Source organism: Pseudopodoces humilis, chromosome 5 (assembly GCF_049639895.1).
Source record: "Pseudopodoces humilis isolate 2021_Gansu_Grassland_sample_001 chromosome 5, ASM4963989v1, whole genome shotgun sequence".
In the NCBI taxonomy this organism is placed as follows: domain Eukaryota; kingdom Metazoa; phylum Chordata; class Aves; order Passeriformes; family Paridae; genus Pseudopodoces; species Pseudopodoces humilis.
In genome coordinates, this window is record NC_142204.1 from 15,150,936 (window position 1) to 15,173,011 (window position 22,076).

The 22,076-nt window shown below is 36.0% G+C and overlaps 1 protein-coding gene across 1 annotated transcript in view; it reads right to left on the reverse strand.

The window, feature by feature from the left end:
* Nucleotides 1-22,076, reverse strand: part of KDM7A (lysine demethylase 7A) — a 63,509-nt gene that overhangs the window by 30,317 nt on the left and 11,116 nt on the right. Inside the window, exon 2 of the mRNA XM_014256872.2 lies at nucleotides 5,838-5,923. Within this exon, the coding sequence (XP_014112347.2) occupies nucleotides 5,838-5,923 (86 nt within the window). The remainder of the gene's footprint in view (nucleotides 1-5,837; nucleotides 5,924-22,076) is intronic.

Consider the following 22,076-nt stretch of genomic DNA (forward strand, 5'->3'; position numbering starts at 1 on the left):
TACAAGACACAATAACTCTCTGTATCTTTATAGCTCCTTCTATATGAGAATCTCAGTGCACACTATATACAAGACTCCACATCCAGTCCAACACAAGTAAACAGGTGCAGCCTGAAAGCTGTACAAATCCAAAAAGCCAGCTACAAAACTAACATTTGAACTTCAATTTCTTAAAGCTCAGACTTTTTTTTTAATAAACAAAAGAAACACACCTCCTGAATAGCCAGAAACTTCATTTTACACACTCACACAATCATAAGACTTAATCCCACTGTGCTGTCACACCCCATAAGCATGCCCATATCCAGTCTGATAATATTACTGCTATTCACTATCATTTCTACTTCTTATGTCTCTACTACAGTTTTGTGTGCAAGCTGTTGTGGGCAGCATGATCTTTACAATACATGTAACAAAAGCACTGCACTCCAAAACATACAACTTCTTAACAGTTTGAAGCTTTAATGCACTGCTACAGCATATTAATAAAAAACAAAGGATAAATTAAAGTTTTATTACTATTTTGGGAATCTGATAGCTCAATAGTAGCAAAATTGTATTTCTAACCACTCCTTATACTTAAAAGCCCAAGGAAATTGAAACACTAGACATTCTCAGAAAAACTTGTGGTGATCACCCCATGACAAATGACAGATACCCAAATGAAAAAATAGTTATGTGTAATAAAAGTGTATGTACTTTCACAGAATCACAGAATGGTTTGGGGTGGAAGGGACATTAAAGATCATCTACTTACAACATCCTGGCATGAACAGGGACACCTTCCACTATCCAGATTACTCAAAGCCCCATCCGACCTAGCCTTGAACACTTCCAAGATGAGACACCCACCACTTTGGGCAACCTGTGCCAGTGTTTCACCAATCTCACAGTAAAGAATTTCTTCTTTAATCTAAATCTATGCTCTTTTAGTTTAAAGCCATCATCCATTGTCCTATCACTAAAGACCTCAGTAAAAAGCCGCCTTATTTCTCATACACCCCCTTTACATATTGGAAAGTTGTTCTGTAAAAACATTGTAAGCTGTATGTAGCCTCCCCATTTGAATTTTTTGACGTTGAGTCAAAAGGAGAGGACAAAGTGACTTATGATATTGTGGTTAACTGCCTGTCTTCAAATTTTCATAATTTCACAACAAATCATTCCATAATGGATATTTCATTGATTTGGCTTCCTGAACCACTCATTTTTCTTCTTCATTTATAAAGAACACAAGCTTACAGCCTTGAACGGAAGTCTTTGGTTGCATCATCTGTTTGTTAGTAAACTGCTCTCTGGAGCACTTCCCCTCTATACAAATAAACCTGTATTTCTCATCCTCAAATTCTCAACAGGCTGAGAAGCCCTATTAAATCATTAAGAGGTGCCCCTCCAAAAGGGACCACCATCTTACCATTTGGAAAACAAACTCCAAGAGTGCTGAACTTCCAAACTTTATCACTTACTGTACTAAGAAACCCACTAAGGGTCCAGTAATTTTAAGTCTGCATTTCAGCTTTTCCTAAAAAAGCCGAACTCTGCTCCACAGCTAGACAGTTGCTACTGGAAGACTGCCCCAAGATGATTTACTGACACCAGATCTATAATTTAACCACTAATATTAAACACAAATTTAGTTGTGTATGCTGAGGAAACTCAGAAGAGGAAAAAGCTAATTTTATTTGTCAACACAAACTGTGTTTTACAGTAGTCTGCCAAATAGCCTGAAATACAACATCCAGCAAAACCACTGCAGTAATACAAATTCATGGAAGAGCTCATTCTTAAATTTACCTAAGTCATGATGCACCCAAAATGTAAAAAAGCACTAGCAATACTGAAAACACAGCTCACTGTAATAGAAAGCTGAGGATGCATGAGGAGGGGGAAAATTAGTTTTTAAAAAAGAAAAAAAAAATGCTGCTTCTCCAGAAAAAACAGTTGGTTATACTGGTTATATGGAATAATGGACATCTTATAGTCATTACACATAAGAGGGAATAATTCTGTTGATGTGCTGTTTCCCACAGACATGACAACATAGACCCTTTAGAAGACTTTTAAGAGAATAAACTGACATTTATAGATCTTTGCTAACCTGCAAACCAGTGCTGCTTAATGAACCAACTATCCAAATACTGTAAAATTTCATAAATAATGAAGACAGGTTTATTAAGTTTTCAAAGCTATTTTCTCAGTCATAAATAATAATACAAGAAATTAGTGGCTAATACTAATCTTCGTCAGAGTAGTTTCCCATAAATTCGCTGCTGTTACAACAGCTCATTAAAACTGTAAGATGATACAGCTGCTTAAGAGATTTTATAGCACAGACATAGTTTTTAAAGTCTGTCTTTCCAACATTTACAAATCAGAAAATAAAATCACTTTTGCTTGTACTTGGCAACATATATCATCCTTTCAGAAGAGAACACTGAAGAGGAAACAGTCATGAAAACTCTCTGCTTATGTGTGCCTTCATTCTAGAGCTTTTTTAACCCCTTAAGACATTACAGAAACAACTGCCAAAAAAAACCAAACCAAAACCAAACCATTTTAACTGAATGGAACCTAAAGCTCAAATTAAGGAAGGAACCAGTGTTCACCCTTGGTGTTTCTAAAAACTGAGGTAAAACCTGCTGTGACAACACTAAGAACTACAAGTTCTTAATTGCAGGGAGGTTGAAAAAAGAAGAGTCTGTTGGAAATTTTCATAAAAATTAAGTAGGAATATTACTTTTTTTTTTTTTTTTTTAAATTACATTCCTCCTACATTCAAAGCAATGGGTCAATAACTGTCTCTACTTAGGCAGACACTCTTCCCTGTCTTCTCCCACTACTGGACTGTTTCCCTCAGAGACCACCATCTGCTAGACTTCAAATGGAGACCATCAAGGGGTGTACACAAGTACAATGAGGCCCCAAGTCTTGGAAGAGGTACTGGAGATTCCCAGTGACCAAAAACACAAGAGTAATGTTGGCACAGGAAGACTGCAAAATTGTATGGAGCACCCAGTAAATCACAGAATACCCTGCCAAGGCCTGGTACAACATCTCATTCTCAGCTCAGACCAAGCACGGGCATTATTACCACAAACAAAAAGATGCTGGTTGGAGGGTAGTCACAGAAGTAAGAAAACAAAACCAGAAAAAGAAAGGGATGTCCTGACAACTACACTCATATTAGCATTTACTGAACGTTGTGCTTTCTTAGAACTCTGAGCACCACAAGCTGGTGACACATGTGACTCACAGCATTCATGCAAATAGAGCATTTTTACACTTAAGGATCACCGAGAAAACTTTGAAACTAACAAAATGAATATGAATACTCTAAATCAAATTATCTAAAAAAAAAACCAAAACAAAACCCTCTATAGTATATTACTTTTAATTGTTCTCTTTTTGAATTACTTCTGATTTTAGGATTCATTATTTAGCATTTTATACACATGGCTGCTTACTAAAGGTCTTGTAAAATCGTTCTTTCAAATCATGAAGAGGATTTTTTTTAAATACATGAATAAATAGATTTGTTAATTTCATCTTTCCATCTAACTATGCAGTAGCTTTCTTTTCATTACTGGAAATTTTACACAATTAATTTTGTAGGATACTGAAAGTAACCACCCATTTGTAATGTAAAGTATGTGTTTCTTGTATATTTTAAGTAAATTTTTTTTACTACTTAATTTAATTACATATTCTGTTGAAACCACAGATATACTTGCCCTCTTCAACAGCTGAATTTTTGTCTCTTTGTAAACTCTTAGACAAAGTAATTTTAGAATATGAAGCTGTAAATTAAAAGACTGAAGTACTCTGGAACATTTCTGCAACACCTGAAGTCATGAGACATTATCAGTCTCTTTAAAAACTGAAGGAAGTAGGGCCCAAACCACAAACTACCATAGATTTTATTCTGACAGCTGAGAACAATTAATGAAACTCAATGTGAAGACATATTTAATTATATCACCTCTGTTTGGGTTGGTAACTGACATGTCTGAAGCTTCTACTAAATCTAGATGATCTACACACTTGAGGCAATATGAAATAACAAGGATAATTTTTGCCACAGATGCTTGTCTTTTTGAAAAGACTTCCAAAACAAGAATCCCTCTTATCTCACTGTCTAATTGCTGCAGGTGAGACAGCACTTACATTACAAGAAAGGTTATTTACAGGCATCAGGGTGAAACAGACTAGTTCTCACTAATCAAGAAAAGAAAAGAAATTTCAAATTTACTAGTTTATTATTTTGAAAAGTCTGATATGATCTTTCATCTGCTCCTCTTCCTACTCCCTCTACTCCACAGAAAAAAGAGACAGAAAGTTAAGGGAAAAAATAGCTGTTGTTTGTATACTGATTTATAAGACAAACATGCAGATTTGGAACTGAAAATGACTACTGGAGTACTAAAAACTACAAGCACACAAACCAGCATTTATCTTATATTTTAGCTAACAGACCATGAACTCACATATTACAGAAGCTACATATCACGAAACATGTATTAATTAAATCAGTAATTGATTTACTTTGGTTTACTTAGAACTTACTAGTTCTCTTCATTCACTTTGTTCATACTCCACAAGATTACCACTGAGGGTGGTTTTAAACTTATTTCTAAATGTAAAGTAAATTCAGATTTGAAAATACTATTTATCTTCAGTCAGCATCGACTGTAAAACATTATATGGTGTCTTCAAGAGAAAAAAGCCAAAAAAACTCCCAAACTTAACAAAAAAAAAAAAAATACAAACCAAGGAAACAAAAAAAAAAAAATTAAAAACCCAAAACAAAAACACAACCAACAAAATCAACAACAACAAAACCCGCAAACAAACATGCATTAAAAAACAAAAATTACCATGGCTCAGTGCTTGGAGGGTAAAGGCACTCTGCTTATAAATGCTTTTCAGGTCTGAATGAGGAAATTTAATTCATGGTTGGAAAAGTGAAATTTATTTTTAGATTTTTTACAGCCCTGTTTCATTTGAGAAGGGGAGACATGGGAGAAAACCTAGGGAATTGGATAAAGCAGTTTTCAGCAGTTACCTTTCAGCAGTTACCAAGAGAAACTATGTTTCATTTTATCACTGCAGATCTATACAGCAAATTTATCTACTCAAAGGAGAGCCAAAGAGATGTCTCTTGTTGCTCTCTATCAGACTCTGCTGGCAACCTGTTTTGACCTTGGTGGAATCTTGTTTATAAATTAGCAACCTGAGATTTGGAACTGTGTAACTTTCAAGGACATAAATGGGAGGACAAAACAAAATTATTAACAAACAACAAAAAAAGCACAAACAGCACTCACAGGATGTTCATATTCTGCTTTCACTGTCAAAAAGTTGTGTTTGACTGTTGTGGCACATAACTTACAACCATCAAGAAAGGAAAGACACCTAATTTGCACACTTTCTCAAAGTTGCCTTCCTAGGTATTTATCAGAACTTTAATAATTAAAATACAGGAACTTTGTAACCATCCTTCATATTTTCCTTTTTATTTTTTTTTAAATTATGATTCCCTGATTCTCATTTTCTCACTTTCTGCCAAGTCCAGATTGTTTTCTAACTCTGTGCACTTTGATTTCTCCAATCTACAGCCATGCCTTATATTTTATTCTATCTACATCTCCACATCAGGGAGCATTTCAGGTTTGTCTGTTTTGCAGGTTTTTAATCAGCTCAGAGTTAGTCACACAGAACCAGAACCTTCTAAATAATCCAACTCATCTTGAATATTCCTCTGAACAGTCCCGTGCAGTTGTACATGGAGAGAAAACAGTCTAAACATGTAAGATGAAATCTGAGTAACTCATACTTACTTAGAGAAGGTCCATGGAGAATTGCACAGTTGGGACAATGGTACAGATCAATGTCAACAGCATGGTGCTCCTCTACCCCAACGCAGCTGGAATAGTATTTTTTACATGTTAATGAGAATGCACACAGGGTTTATTTTTCAAGCTAAAAAATAATTAAATCTTAGGTTTTTATCAAAACGTGCTTACTCTACAAAATTATAATGAGATACCAGATTATCTCAGCTACTGAGTTGCCACATAAATTTTGACTAAGAATTTATCACTGAACACAGAATGCCATTAAAAAAAAATCATAAACAGGAAACAAGAATCAAATTTCTTAAAAATGAGCAAATCTACAATATATACACCATTATCCCCAAAAACTTTGATCCTAATTACAGAAAACAGTTTAGACAAAACCATTCAAGCAATTTTTCTCATAGAAGCTATGAGTTTAAAAAAAATAATAATGCAGAGGTTTATGTGCTGTTGATTTATACAAGATATAATGGGTATTTTTCTTGTCTTTTTCTTCCTGCAACAAGCACATAACTGACTCCCACCCCCCAAGACAAATTAATGAAGAATACTTCCTAGTTATTCTTGAAATCTTTACAATAGACCTGACTTCACAAGCTACACAAGTGACCACACAACTTAGTAGAACTGTTTTTGGTTTAAAATAGCAGCATGTATTTAAAGAGCACTTGAGAGATGTAATGCTTTCTCAGTGCATATTTTTTTCCAGATAAAACAGTCAAAATGTGATTTTGACTATTTTGACAAAAAGCAAAATCTTTACAACAGTCATGACAAAGCATCTATTCTGTTGATACCCAAACAACACAATTTTAAAGTCAATGAATTACATTTCCTTAGAAGCTGAAACACTAGGGGTTAATTGGAGAATATGTGCTTTTGCACAAAGTTCTTAAGCAAAAAAACCCACAAGTAATTCCTGCTTTCTGGTCTGAATCCTGGCAGAGCGCTTCATTCTCTGAAAAGTTCACTGACACTTACAAAATTGCTGACTTTACAGTTAATACAGAAAAAAAGAGTACAACTCTGAATATTTACACCAAAATTAGGTATGTACACTCAATGCACTCCAGCAACATAACTGGAACACTACCCCAGTCACGTAACCCATTTCATATCAAGTGTAATGAGTGCTTAAACACTGAGGCTTTGAAATGATCCAGCTACACAAAGTCTTTTCCTCAGCAGCCTTGTGCCAAAAGTGCTGACACGCTCCAGCAAGTGTCAGTACATGCTGCCAAAACAATACAAGAAACAGTCTAGCACTGAAAGCACAATGAGCAAATCCAATCTGAAGAGCATCTCCCACATAACTATCAACGGGAAGTGTATTCTGAGTTCCCTCTAAAGATTCAGCTAGCTCTACTTCCTCATTCCCTACACAGCACATGAAACCCAGAAATTATTTAGCTTTTTTTATATGCATACTATTTTAAATACAAAACTCAGCTCATCGCAATTCTTGCAATATTTAGCATCTGCTTTAAGACCACAGCTACAAGAATCATTATTACATGAAAATTCAGCTGACATATAAACAAAAAGGAAGGCAGAGGCAGTCTTTAAAAATGCATGTCCCATTTCCTTCTGCTTGTGTTCTCTCGCTTTTTATAGAATAGATTAATGACTCATAATCCTATGCATTATAAGAAAATTGTTTTTAAATGTACATTCTAAAAGCCCCAAATCTGAAGGCTGGTTTTATACATCTTTAGGAATCTCATTATTTTAGCTAAATTTTTTTTGAACAGCTAAAGATATTTATGTTGAACTGTATCTTGATCAAGTTTGCACTTCATTTATTCCCTTCCCTTTTTCTTGATGTTTATCTGATACATTCATCATCATTCCAATCAGATTATCTTGCTAACAGTAAGAATTTTGCATTAAAATATAGTAAAAATAGCTTTGACAACTATTTGTCCTATTCTGTTTAAGAATCTTAATTCCATTGTCTCTTTTTGAATGTTACAGATAACAGAATTTCTGCTTTATTTTCAGGCTTAGTACCAACGATTAAGTCAATAACCTTTCATGAAGGCACATGGGATTTTGTGTACACAGACTGGAATGATATTATAATGTTTGGAATAGCCATTCAATAAGGGAAGCAAACATTTTCAGTCTACTATTTATCCTGAAAACTCAGTGCTGGAAACACAAAACACTAACTGGAGATCACGGAAGCGAATCCAGCAGCAGATGCCTGACTGAAGCAAAGGGCAAAGGAGGTGCCAGCACCTGCAAGAGCAAGCATTGCCAAGGATGCCACAGAGCACATCAATCACACACAGCACCATTACAAGTCGCTTCCCTGCATCCCTTTCTCCAACATACACAGATGAATCTGACATTAATCACTCTGGCTACTAGCAAGCAATCAATTACTGTGGTAAATGCAACTTCAGACCTCAAGCATCAAAACAAGGTCACCAAGAGGTAGCAGAGAGCCTGGAAAACATTAACATACTCAAACACTGCAACACTCCCAATCCACTGACGTTTTCCTGTATGAAATATTACTACCCTTCACCTTGCAATCAACCCAATCCATTTGGGTTGAAATGTGTTGAGTATATATTACCTAGTTTCTGAATTGCTCCTCTCCTACAGGGAGGTCACAGACTAACCCTCAGGAACAGTGGAAAGCTTACAGTATTAAACAATAAAATACAATAATATTAATTTAGAAAAAAAAAAGCTGTACAAGACTATGCAAAAATACACCTTTAATTCTATTTATGCGGGTGAAAGGCTAACCAGGCCCAATTTCACTTGCAATGCTCTAGAAGGAGTAGCAAGGTAGAAAAAAGTTAGCTAAAAACAGGTTCCATTACATCAGCCTTGGAATGAATGGTCAGACACTCCAAACTTCACAAGGCATCTAGCATCAAGGGAAGGTCAACAGGGGGTAGCAGAAGATTTGGGAAGTTTTTTCACACAAAAGAACATGCCCATCCCTGGCATCTGAAGAAATCCCTTGCTACTGTAAGTTTGAGGAACCCATTCTCCCAACTTAAGTCTCACTAGAAGGTGCATGTGCATGTTTTTTATTTAGTCTCAGCTTTCTATTTGATCATTACATTTGTAGCTATGTAAAAGCAGCAAGTGTAAATCCAAAACAATCAGAAGAGGACTCCAACATCTGACAAGTACCAGTTGACCTCTGCTTTTTGATAAAGGGCAAATAAGGCTTCTTTCACAGTGCAGGGGGAAGTCCTGCAGAGGCTGTTCTCCAGTATTATTTTAGATTTTAAGAGATGAGTACCAATAATTCAGAATGACATATTAAACAACTATTTCACAATTATGGTGGAATGTCTTGTACAAGGAGTGTGCAGAAGTCCAGGACAGTTACTGTAAGTATTATTCCTGTTGACAGCATGGCTGTACATTGTAAGCCACCCAAGGCACCTGGCACATCTCTCCCACAGCAGCACAGTGTGAATAAATACTAGATCCATGTCAGCCACCACACAGGCTGCTGTACCTTCTGCATCTAATACCTGCTTGCTCTCAATCCAACCTGGCTTTTCTCTTCCCTGCTTCTGAAGTTATCAACCACAACCACAACATTTTAGAGATCGCTTAACTGCCTTTGCTGGTATGACTGGAAGAATCCTGGTTTAAGAAAAAAATCCAAAGCACTCTTGTTCAAAGGCCTTGTTTTCAGTGTTTGTCAGGGTACATGACTACTTAAAAAACACTTTATTAAAACAAGTAGTACATATAACATACTCTACAGTTATATAAAATTCCCAATGTAAAAGGAAATGCTTACATAAAAGATCACTACAAAAGTCAAGAAATGAATGAAGTGTGGATGCCCATTTTCCCAGTTTAAAGTCCTAGATTAAACCAGGAAGATATTCCTACTAGGAAAATTCTGATATTTCCTGTATAAGGGCATACTAAGAACAAAATCTTGAAAATTAAGAGATGTAAGCAATTCTCAATGATCTAATAAAAGGATGACAGAAAACAGATCACCATCAACAATTAAAAGAGCTATTTTGTCAAGAAGCTGGGCAGTATATACTATATCATCATCTTGGATTCCCTCTCTGTTCCTTCCCTCTACTGCTTCAATTCCGTAAGGTCCTTCTCAACCTCTTTCAGCAGCATGTGCAAAACTGTCTTACAGGCTCATCATTCTAGATGCGCTAGAAGGAAGTTAGGAAATCTCCCATGAAAGCTTCCACTCCTTTCCACATCAGCACGATACTTTGTGCCTATTAAGCTTCACCTAGCAGATGAGGAAACAGGACAGGCCATCACAGGCATTTCTACTACTTCTTCAACAGATATTGTTGGATAGATATTATTTACAATTAGATGTTGATTTACAGCTCAAAACTAAGCCAGGTTTTTAAAGTTTCTTATTTATTATTGGGACAGATGAAGTTCAGGTCCCAAGAGCACTTGGTTTCCCAATGTCTGACCTGAGCAGTCTGACTTTTTTTTGTGGTACTGTGCAGCAAAAATGCAGGTTAGGGGCTCTTGCTAGTACATTTAGTTAAGCACAAAATCTTGCATCTTTTCCAACCTATAAAATTACTAAAAATTACATTTTGCAATATTCTCTTATATTCTCCCTGAATAACCACTGTGGACAACCTTCTTCTTTCTCTACCATCCTGTTTCTGAGCAAGAACTCGGCACGTGCTCTTCACGTCCACCAGCACCCACAACCTTTCCCTGATACGCCTCAGCGAGCACTGCAGGCTTTATCCGTAAAAGGAGGAAAACAGCACAGGCCTTGACATCCAGTAGGAAAAAAAAAGAAATTAACAAAAATTCTGGAAGAGTGGAAAAATACTAGGAGTATTAAAGCATGTTCCCTGTTACCAAGAATAAAGGGCTATAGACAATTCCTAGGGATGTAGGCATGTTTCCTATTATCTGACAGAGCAGATAGCCAAAAAAATCCTTTTTCAGTTTCCAGTCATCCACAGAACAGCCAAGACACATAGATAGTGAGTCTCTGCTGTCTCTTAACAGTGATGGGGACAGAAACAACTCAATGCAGGAGGTAGCAAAGATTCATTAGTAACAGGACAGCCTTAGTTGTCCCAAAACTGAAGTCATTGCCACAAGGTACAGTTTCTCATAGCATTAAACTGAACATAGCTGGTGCTGCTGAAAAAAAGGTCCCACCCTCCTTCCTCCAACTGCCTGGCCATGGGCTTCTATTGTTTCTCTCACCAGATCTAAACCATCAGGCAGACATATGACAAGTCAGTTCAATAACCTGATCAAAAAGAAAAAAACTGCCACTCAACTCACTTTTTCAGATGAGTTTTAGAAACCTTAATGGTAAGATTCCATAATTAAAAAATCAAATGGTACACGTTACACTTATACGCAGTAATTTAACAAATATATAACAACATAATTTTCAAGAAGACAGATGAAAGAAAATATTCTGTTACTTCATCTCTATTTTGTTTTTCTAAAAATTTTTGCTAAAAAGTAAGAAGCAATCTTATTGTTTAGCAATCTTATGCTGATAATATACCTTTTACTATCAAGCCTTAATATTGAATTTCAAATCACCAAGGATGAGAGCTATTTCTATTAATACACTGAGCAAATAACTCTAAGAAGTAGGCAAGCATTCTAGCAAACTTTTCATTTTACTTGTAACAAGGTTTGCAGTTGCTACTTTCAGTCCTAATCTCTTTGAGCATAACAAACCAAAAAAAATCTATTGTAATTATTGCCAAAATTAGTTAGTGAGCTTGCAAGTTATGCAAAGATTAACTTCTCCTACTCCATCCCAAGAATGCAAATAAAAGTACAGGGTAGGAAGTCTGTCTGGGAGATTTTAATTCTGGTTAGTCATTTAATTTAAGCCTATGCTTTCCAAGTGAGAAAAGGATGCCAAGTAGGCAATATTTACAGGTTAAGACAATGGAAGTACTAAAGATTTCACTGCCAAATAGCCACATCTGCCACTTGTTACAGAACAATATTAAAATACTTAATTGGGAATAGAAAGATGAAGTCAGCATGACAATACTGTTGACCAGCTCCATACCATCCCACAGCACAATAATAGATTAAAACATGAAATTTATTTGAAGAAGAGTTTAAAACTTAAAGTAAATGTTGTGAGCTTTTAAAACCTGGACCTTACGCTAGACTGATTTTCCCTCCAGCCCCACTCTTCAAAATGCATGCAGTTACACCAAAGAAAACAAAACAGACCAAAAGAAACCACAAGCAACACCAGAAAGCTTCTGTTTCCCTTCACTATTTCTTCATTTTACCATAATCATGGTAACAGTTTTGGAATCGCAACAAACTTACAAGGACTTACTTCAGAAATTAAATAATTTTTGAAAAGTAACAAATTTCTATACACTAGACACTGAATTACTGCCTGAAACTACAAAAAAACCCCAAAAAACCTCAGCATAAAAATATTCGTGGTTTTGCTTTTGCCATATTCACTTTGCAAAACAAAATACCTTTTAAAAGGGAGCAATTGATATGAACACAACCCAAAGAATATGCATAATTGTACCTTAAAATTATTTTTAAAATAGCTGTTTTTCTATCTGTAGCAATTTTTCCCCTCTCTCAAAGTTACCAGTTTTCTCCAGGAAAAAAACCAAAAAAACAGCAAACAAAAAACCCAAACAAACAATCCAAAACCCAAACAAACAAAAAAAAAACAAACATGTTTTTAAAATAGGTATAGAATATATGCATGTTGGCCCAACGTCTTACCTAATTTTTGTACACATTCACTCACACACATTCCACCAAGTTCTTAAGAACACAAAAATGACACGTAAGGCCAACTCTCAAAATATCTAAAAATATACTAACTTATTAAATATTGCATCATCCTTTAACATAGATAATAATCCCAAGAACAGTAATGCTGCATGCCATAATATATGTAAAACTCTGACCTTTGATTGCTCAGACACATCTGCTCTGATACTTCCAAAGTCCTAAGAGGCCTTGGTCTACTTTCGATTAACCATCAAATTGCACATTATAAATGTTAATGTTCGTTACATAGGTTTAGACTTCCCTAATGTAATTCAACCCTACTGCTTTTAAATGATGTAATATTTCTCTGAAATGAGGTATTGCAGTAACACAAACATGCAAACAGGTATACGATCTATTTTGAATTCCAATGGACCTCCCAAAGGCTCAGGCTTCCTGCATCTTCTGAAATAAAGTTTGATAGTGATGATAGTGCTGTCCTTTCAGAAAACACTTTTAATGGCAATACTCTTGCACATTTTTCTATTGAGAAAGAAATTGTGTATACTGGTTTTCTTTCTCAAGTAACAGCGCTTTTCATTCCCTCAAAGCACAGAGGTTATAATAAATAAAATCAGTATATGACATCTTGTCAACGAAAGCTTAACTCTAAAGAATGGATTGTGAAACGTAGAAACCTAATAGGAAAATTACAGTCAATGGAACAAAGCTATCAAGTTACATAATGAAATAGATTCAGTTACAAACACAACAAACCTTCCACCCTGCATTGTGAAAGTAGCCACATAATCATGTTACCTCAAATCTCAGAGAAAAAAACCAGTGATGTACATTATTTGTAAACTAACTTTTCCATTCTACAATTCCAGTCCAGTCTGAAAACAAACTGGTATGGTTTTGAAACGCGACATGTTTTTTTCCCCAAGATCTGTTTTCTAAGTACAGTGAGTTCAATTTATTGAAATTGCTAGAATAAAGGTAAGAGAGAGTCATTACATTTAGAAAATACTTTGACAACTGAATAATTGGCATAATCAACATGTTCTTATTTCTAATCATTGGTGAAAAGATTGTGTGGAAAGCTGATTTTCTACACAAGCATTTCATGTAACTATTAGGAATTTAAACAAAATGAAGTCAAATGACTGTTCAAACTGGAGTCAAATAATTACATGCTCAGAAAATCCTAACAGCCTTTTGTGCAAAAATGTACATGGAGGTCGAACAACCTTTTCACTACAATGTACGACTTCCAGGAAGCGACACACAGTCCAGGTTAATTCATAATGGCAACCACCATCATGTATTATGTGTAGCAGCTTTATGAGAAGTTATTTTTCCTAATGACAATTTCCTGATAGAGCCAAATTAACATTACTGAAGTACTTTTGATGTACTCCTTCTGTTTAGTATCATCTATTAAACATATAGCAAATTCTTCATCGTTCCCATGCCAAATGAGATTTCTACTCATTCTTCCCAACCAGACTGATTGCATCAAGCTGCTTTAAAACAGTCTATACAATTAATTCTGTTTGGGTCCTTTTAAAAAAACTGTTTTACAGAAATGAAGGTCTGAAGAACCTAAATCTTCTAGCATAGATTTTGGCAAAATAAACTGCCTCAAGATAATCAAAGAAATAAATTTAAGAAAACTACAGCAGACCTCAAGACTAAACAACTTGTCAGTGAGAGCAGAGACAAAAAAAGGCATTTTAAATGCATCTGTGATAGCTGAAGGCTTTACTTTAGTGTGAAACTATTGAGAGAAACAACATGATACCAGCAAGTGAATCATGACACAAGGTTTGTAGGGAAGAAAGAAAAAATGTACGTTCTGGCATGAAGAAATTCTTTTTAGCACTTTAAAACCAGTAATCTGTGTAACCCTACACATGTGCAGCAAAGCACACTGATCAGGAATTCAGAAAGATTCTCTGAAGCAGTTCAGACTCCACTTTCTCCATACATTTTCCCAGCATGGCCAGACTGACATACCAAAGAGAAGAAGGAACAATAATCCAATCTGACTTCAGGCACTGTGTCTTAGTGAAGTTGCAACTGCTTGAAGCCTGTGGAAATAAATGAGAACTATCCTGTCCTTCCCACAGCTGATGCAGGAAAAGGGATTAACATTGGATTTCAATTAATTCTAGGAACACTGAAGTCCCAATTTATCTGACCACAACCAGCACAAATTTCAGTTCTGGTTATAATGTAGAGTCTGTAATGGCAGTATTAGGTACTGTGGCCCCTAAACACAGAAGAAAACACATATTAGCTATTTGGTTTAGAGAGAGAGGGCATTGAAAGGGAGAAACAAAAAGAGAGAATAACTGCTTCTGTATACACTAGTGACAAAGGTTTTCTAGGTGCTTAAGAAAGTTCTTCAATGATGTATTTTTATCTCCTCCTCAAGACTCCAAGTCAACAGTTAACCTCCTCCCCCTTAAGATCAAACAGAACCTAGTAAACTACCCTGACACATAACTACACCTTATTTAGGTAATTTGCCTTATTTCAATTCCCAGACAGAGTTATTCTACTTGTCCTTATTAAAAAAAAAAAAAAAAGAAAAGAAAACCAAAAAACAAAAAAAAAAACTGAATTTACAATAAGCAAAAACTAAGTACTTTAAAATAATACCTTCAAATCAGAGGGTTTAAAGGTATAACTAACACTCTTGTCTCAATTCTGAAAAAAAAAAAAACCAATAATCAAGAACAACAACAAAAAAAAACCTACAAAATCTTCAACCATTTAAAGCAGCCTCCACACCCATCTTGAAACAGACATCTTAACTGAGCACCTCTGTGTGGTTGTATCCTACTGAAGAACAAACTACTACCGAAAATTGCTACCATTATTTCCCCAGTAGAAACAAGGAAGAAATATCCAAAGCTCTACAGATAACAAGAGGGTGGAAAAGGGAAATCAGTATACAAGTTAATTAAACGTTCACTCATTCAGGAATGAAGCAACTACGACAACTTTAACACAGCAAATTACAGCTGCTTATTACATGTCCCTAATTACATATGTGTATATATATATATATATATATAAAAATTTTTTATATATACACACATATATAATTAGGATGATGGAATCACCATCTCTTAGTGTTCAAAAACCACGGGGATGTGGTGCCTGGGGACATGGATTAGTGGTGAACATGACAGTGGCAGCTTAATGGTTAGACTCAAATGATCTTACAAGGTCTTTTCTGACCTTCACAATTCTATGATATACAGTCTACGCTCATCTGCCTGCCTCAAATTCTAGATTCTTAGCTTTTTGTCCTAATCTTTTTCAGCTCCAACTTGTGCATAGGCTCCTGTCAATTCTCACTAGCCATCTCAATGCAGTACTACATATTATATAGTTTTAAGGTCTACTTGCATCCCAACCAAGTCTTTTGACTTACCCAACAGGAATTTCAGTTCCATTTCCAGTGCAGTTTCCTATAAAGTAGAGCAAGGGCCTTTTATACAGAGAACATATTTATTAGTTACTTGTTTCAAAGAGAGAGGGCATTGGAAGGGAAGGAAAAAGACAGAAATTAACAGAATTATAAAAACACAGCCAATGAAGAGAAACTGAGGTTCAATCAAAAATGACAAGTCTTAGGAAGCAATTACATGACATAGCTTGCATTGATTCAATGGCTTGCAGCTTCTGGAAGAGGCAGGTTACCAATTCCCTTCCAAACAAGCACTCCCTCTCCCATTCCTTGCAAGGGCCCTGTTACTTGCCTGGATACAAGGCAACCTGTTTTTATTTGCTAATCTGAAAGAAACTAACCTAGCCAGTCTTTTTTGCCTGTTTATCAAGTCAGATTACAGCATGGTTGGGCAACTGTCATAGGCAATACATGAGAGGGAAGAGGACTGTATGACCCAGAGAGAGGAATTTGGGGGGTAGGACTGCTCCTCTCAGCAGTGGAAGTCACTAGACCTGGCAAGGCCTACTGTTGGGACTTCATTATTCACTAAGACCCAGAACTACTGTGGCTTAACAGATAAATTACCAAGAGCTTACCAATCAGACTGCAGGGAACATCCCTGCCTACACCTGAAAAACCTCCTCAACTTTAGCCATACACCTTGCCCAACGTCAAGAGAGGCACTATCAAGTCCAAGAGACACACACATTGGCACTAGATGTCATATGCGAACCAAGGTTTTCTTGGCACAACATTAAGATGGGTCTAGTCTGGCCTCTTTTAGGCATCCCAGTCTTTCTCTGACTGGGTATTTAATCAGCTCCTTGAGACCAGTTATCTGTAGCTCCAGCTACAGGAGTAGCTGAGGCAAGTACCCAGCAGGTGTATGACATTATGCCACTACCAATATATTATCTGCCTACAAAACACTCTTTCCAGTAATGCACTGAAGTATAACAGGAATTAGAAAACAAATAATCCAAACAGTTTGGAAGTGACATTTCTAAACCATATCTAACATTTTTCCATAAAGCAGGAGAGGATCAAAAGGACAAACCTTCAGCTAAATTCCCACCTTCTAGTCTGAGAGACACACGAGAACCTCTCTGAAGTGGGAAAATACCTGTGTTTTTTAGAGACTGATAAAAACAAAAATGTCACTAATAGTTCTTGCATACTCTCAGCAGCTTCTAAATTCCATAATTACCTACACTTAAGTCTCACAAAAAAACCATTTATTATATCATTTTTATGTAACAAGTGTTTCTAATACTAGTTCAACCACCTCTTTTAGGCCATCTGCACTCTAAGCATTTTTTAATCCATTTGGGAATTTTTTGGTATGTCTTCACCAGCTCCATCTCCCTCTCAACAGCTAGAAGCGTTAAATGTTCCTCATCTACAAAGTGCATGGACTGCAGACTCCTATAGAGAGAGTACAAGCTGGTTATTCTGGTTGTCTAATAAAGATGAGTTGTTTAGAAAGATCATGTTGCCTAATAAAGATAAGCTGTTTAAAAAGATTGTGAAGCTTGACAAGTACTATCAGCACTGTTATTTTATGCAATACACAGTCTGCAAAGCTTACGAAATCCTGAGTAACACTGTCAGTAGACACCATCAGATCTATCTTGCTCTCAAGTTTCTCAAGTGATAAAAAAAGATTTGGAGGCGAACAACAACAAACCCACAATGACTTCCCAGCCTGAGGGGATTGATTAGGACACTAATGATTGTTTTTAAACTGTGCCACTTCAGTTGAAAAATGATGCCAGGAATTATCTGAAAATAGGACTTTTTGCTAACAAGATTAGAGGTACGTTTTTCTGTTTCCCACATTCTAGCACCAGCAACCAGTATTAGCATAACCTTAAAACTCCATTGCTGCAAATCCCTTATTCTTGGGATTTCTTGTGGGTTTGCTTCTTTTATAGACTGCAGCAAAAGCAAACTTGGCTTCAGTCTGCTTTACACACCTTTAAATTGGCTCCTTACACCAAAAACACTTTACCACCTAACTGGGTTAAGAAATTTCTTACCCAGATTGGTTTTAAAGACCTCCTGCAGCCATCCACTAAGTAACTTAACACTCACAGCAGCATTCAGAGATTCTACAGCTGTACCTGAAATAAGCTTCTTTTGCCTTCAAAATTCAACTCATTAAATAGTTCTCCTTTAAGAAAAATTAAAAAATTAAAAATAAAAATCAAGGACATTTTTCAATTTATCTTCTCAACTGAGTAATTCTTCCTCCAGCCTGCAATATTTTTTCAGACATTGCTAGGAAGTTTTTAGCAAGCTATTTATTAAGCTGAATAATTTCTGCACCTTCTAATCACAACACAAAAAATTATACGATGGTTCCTACAGCTTTGAAGTACCTTACTTGTATAAGGCAAATAGATTTGCAGTAAATAGCAAGGAGAGACAGATGCTTCATTTCTGAAGAAATCTGAGAGCAAACTGGCTCATCTCGAGCTCACCATGCTCGTTTCAAAAGCAGATGGAGTATCTGATTACATTAACTTCTATTTAAGCTATGATACAAGCAAACTGTTTCAGATACACAGATAATGAGTCTAAATATCAGATGTTACATTGGCTGGCTGGCAGAGCAGTAAGTAGAAAAAGCTCCTTCAATCAACTAGATAATGCCTATAATTTAGAGATCTTTATTGGATTCTCAGCTGCTTATAGAGGTCCAGAGGGGCACACTGGTCAAAACTGCACCTATGCAGTCCATAACATATCAATAAGTTACTTTTACACATTATTCTAGCTACAGAAATCTAACTGTTCAATCCTCTTCAGATGGAATTAATGAAGCACAGTAATTTCCAGACCATGTGGAAACTTCAAATAGTGAAGAACAAAGCTAAAAAGAGTTTGGGGGTGGAGTTAGAATTCAGTGCTGATGTATCTGCATCCATTATTTTTATTCTGGCTATAATTTGACATACAGATTTTAATCTAAAATTCTTATGAGTTCAGATCGAGGTTACCAAAACCATTTTTGCTCTATCGTATGCTATTTAGAGTATTCTAAAGTATTTGCAAAAGCACAAATCCACATGTTTTAATCTAAATTTATAGACATATACTTTTAGAGGTAACCTTGAATTCACAGTCTGTGCTACTCACCTCCAGTGCTTTTATATGGGAAAAAAGAAGATTTTATCCATATATCAGTGTATGTGTAGTGTGAATATATGTATCTCTTAAAATACCATCTCCTTCATAGTGGACAAAATTCACATGATTCCAACAAGAAAGTTCAGAGAAATGCACAGGAAAAATATGAAGCATGAAGCAGAGGGCCTGTTGCAAAAGGGCCCCTGGAGATGAAGACTGATTTACTACTCCTGTAAAAATTACAGGAGATATTAGGGTTCACTTATTGTGAAGAAACACAAAATTAAGTCTTTGGGAGGAGATTTCCAGCCTTACCACTGTGTAAATATCAACGAGTGAAAACTGCCCAGCTGGAAGGGGAAAGGTAACAGACATTGCTCAGTAATGCCCAATGACAGGACAAATGCCAATGGCTACAGATTAAAGCATATGAAATCCATCTGAACAGGAGGGAAAAAAAAGAAATTGCAAGAACAAAGAAGAAATTATTCATCTATATGTGGCTACTAGGACAATATCCAGTTAAAGATGCTGTCCCCTAAAGCCTACTTAAATTCAGAAGAAAGCTAACCTCAGAAGTACCTACACGCAGCTAGCACCTCACCACTTCATCTGATAATTCCAGAAGCACCCCCTATTGTGCTCACTCTGTGCTCCCACTCAGCTTGTGCCATGTTCCCTAGTGTCTAAGGTATACTGTCAAAGTGCTGGGCACTAAGACGTTGTTATGAAGGGAGAAGTTATTTTGTTTTCCCAGCTGAGATGGCAGCAGTACTTATTCAAGTTATGAGAGTTCAAGCCCACACATCTCAGGGGAATGTTCAACTCCAGCCCACTTTTTATGTAAAGATACCCTTTATCTTCCCCACTTCGGACCTCTTACTCTACAGAAAAGTATCCAGGAATTATGGGCCCTGAACAGAATGTAACATGACCCGAGCATAAGGGTCTGGTTAAAACCCTCAGACACTGACAAGATTATCTTAAGTTCTGGTCCCTGCTCCTGACATTAGTGAATAAATAGATAAAGTGAGCATGAATTACAGCGCAACCTTTTCCAAGTCTTAAGACATACTAATACATTTTTTTAGTGTTCAGATTTAATAGCACTTCCTACAGAAATATAGTAGTCTACCCCCTGGACTACGAATGCACCTGTTTTCCTTTAAAAAAAGGAAGAACTGTCTGTTTCTCTAAATATTTCAGGAACTGGCAAAGACTTGAAATTTGCCTCATACCTGCCAGGCTTTCTGGAGTATAAGTAACACTTAACAGGTGTTGCTTTTCTGGCTTGAAAGTAATAATGATGTTTTGCTTTTCTTTACAACCTCCACTAACATAATGTGAAAGTGCCAAAGAGGTTCTTCTTTGATAATTAGCAAAAAGTACTAAATACTTGACAGAAAAATAATCTTTTACTAGAAGTCTTTCCTAGATAAAGATTTAGAGGTCAACGATCTCTAAAGAGCCTTTAATGAGTTTGACATATCGCTGAATGTGAAGTATTAAGCTATTTTCTTACACTTCAATTACAGAAGTTTATTTATCAGTTTGCTTATATTACATAGCACTGGCTATGAAACTAACTGAAACTAAAGATACTAAAAAAAAATCACAAAAATAACCAAAAAATAACCCCCTCCCCATAAACCAAAAAAATACTCCACCTACACCCCTCCCCCCAAAAAAAAACTCCAAGAAGACAAAAACAAAAACCCCACAAGCTGTTTGGGGAATTGGAAATTCCCCAATCTTACAATGTAATTTGTAGTACATCAATTTAAATACACACCCGGATTCAGCTTTCTTTAAAAGGACGTCTTTTCTCCTTTATCAATTCAAGACAGAGTTACATAAGACAACATCAAACTATGTATTTATCTTCAGAAAATACAGTAATTAAAACTGGACTTTGTGCAGCTGATTCAGGTTAGATTCCATTCACAGAAAGATACTGAATGTTACAGTTTAAATCTAAATTAATGCTGATCATCAGTCCTTATGTTCAGCACACCATAAAGTAGTTTCCATCCAGTCAAAAACTCAACCACGCATTTGTATCAACAAGTATCACCAAGCCCACTGGCTGCTTGTTGTGGTTTTAAACCAATAACTAAGAAAATTACTTATTTCTTGCTGTGAGATATGGATTAGAACAAGAGCAAAACAGGCATAAAACTTAAAAGGAAAAAAAAGAAAGTTTATTGACAAACTACAATAATAAGAACACCAGAATAAACTTCCAGAAAAACCTTTTCATCCCCTGTCTACCCACTATTCCCTTGTTCACATGACAAAAGAGACAAAACCTTTGGAACTTTTATGGTTAAAACAGTCCCAATTCTTGCTACAGTCTTTTCACCAGTCTTTGTAGAGAAACAGAAGTTTCTTCCTGTTAATTTATGGAGTTTCTCACAAGAAAAACTATTTTTGTTATAGTTTTCCATTGCCCTAATGTTAGCTGCCCAGAGCTGCTATTATTAGAGCCCACTCCTCCCATTTTCACATCACTCTGAAGTGTGTATGGGCCATGAGTCTAGGGATGTGATTTTTAAGGATAAGTTATTCAAAGGCAAAAAGTCTTGTTCATCTGTTTCTGTGAGCTTCACCAGAAAACAGTTTTCTCATTGCCTCTCAAGGCTTCAAATCTTCCAGCACTTCACTGTACCATAATTACTCTACTTTTTACTCAAAATTTACACTTTGAACACTCTATTCCTCCCTATATACTGTCATGAATTAAAGGAGTGTTTTCAAGACCTTATTGTCCATTTCCATAGTTTTAACAGAAAGATATTTCAGCTTAATTAAAGCATCTTCTTAATTCTCTACCTTTTCTGAAGGTTCTTTTCTTTCCTGTCACTGGTAGTTTATAAAGTCTCTTTTCATGTTGA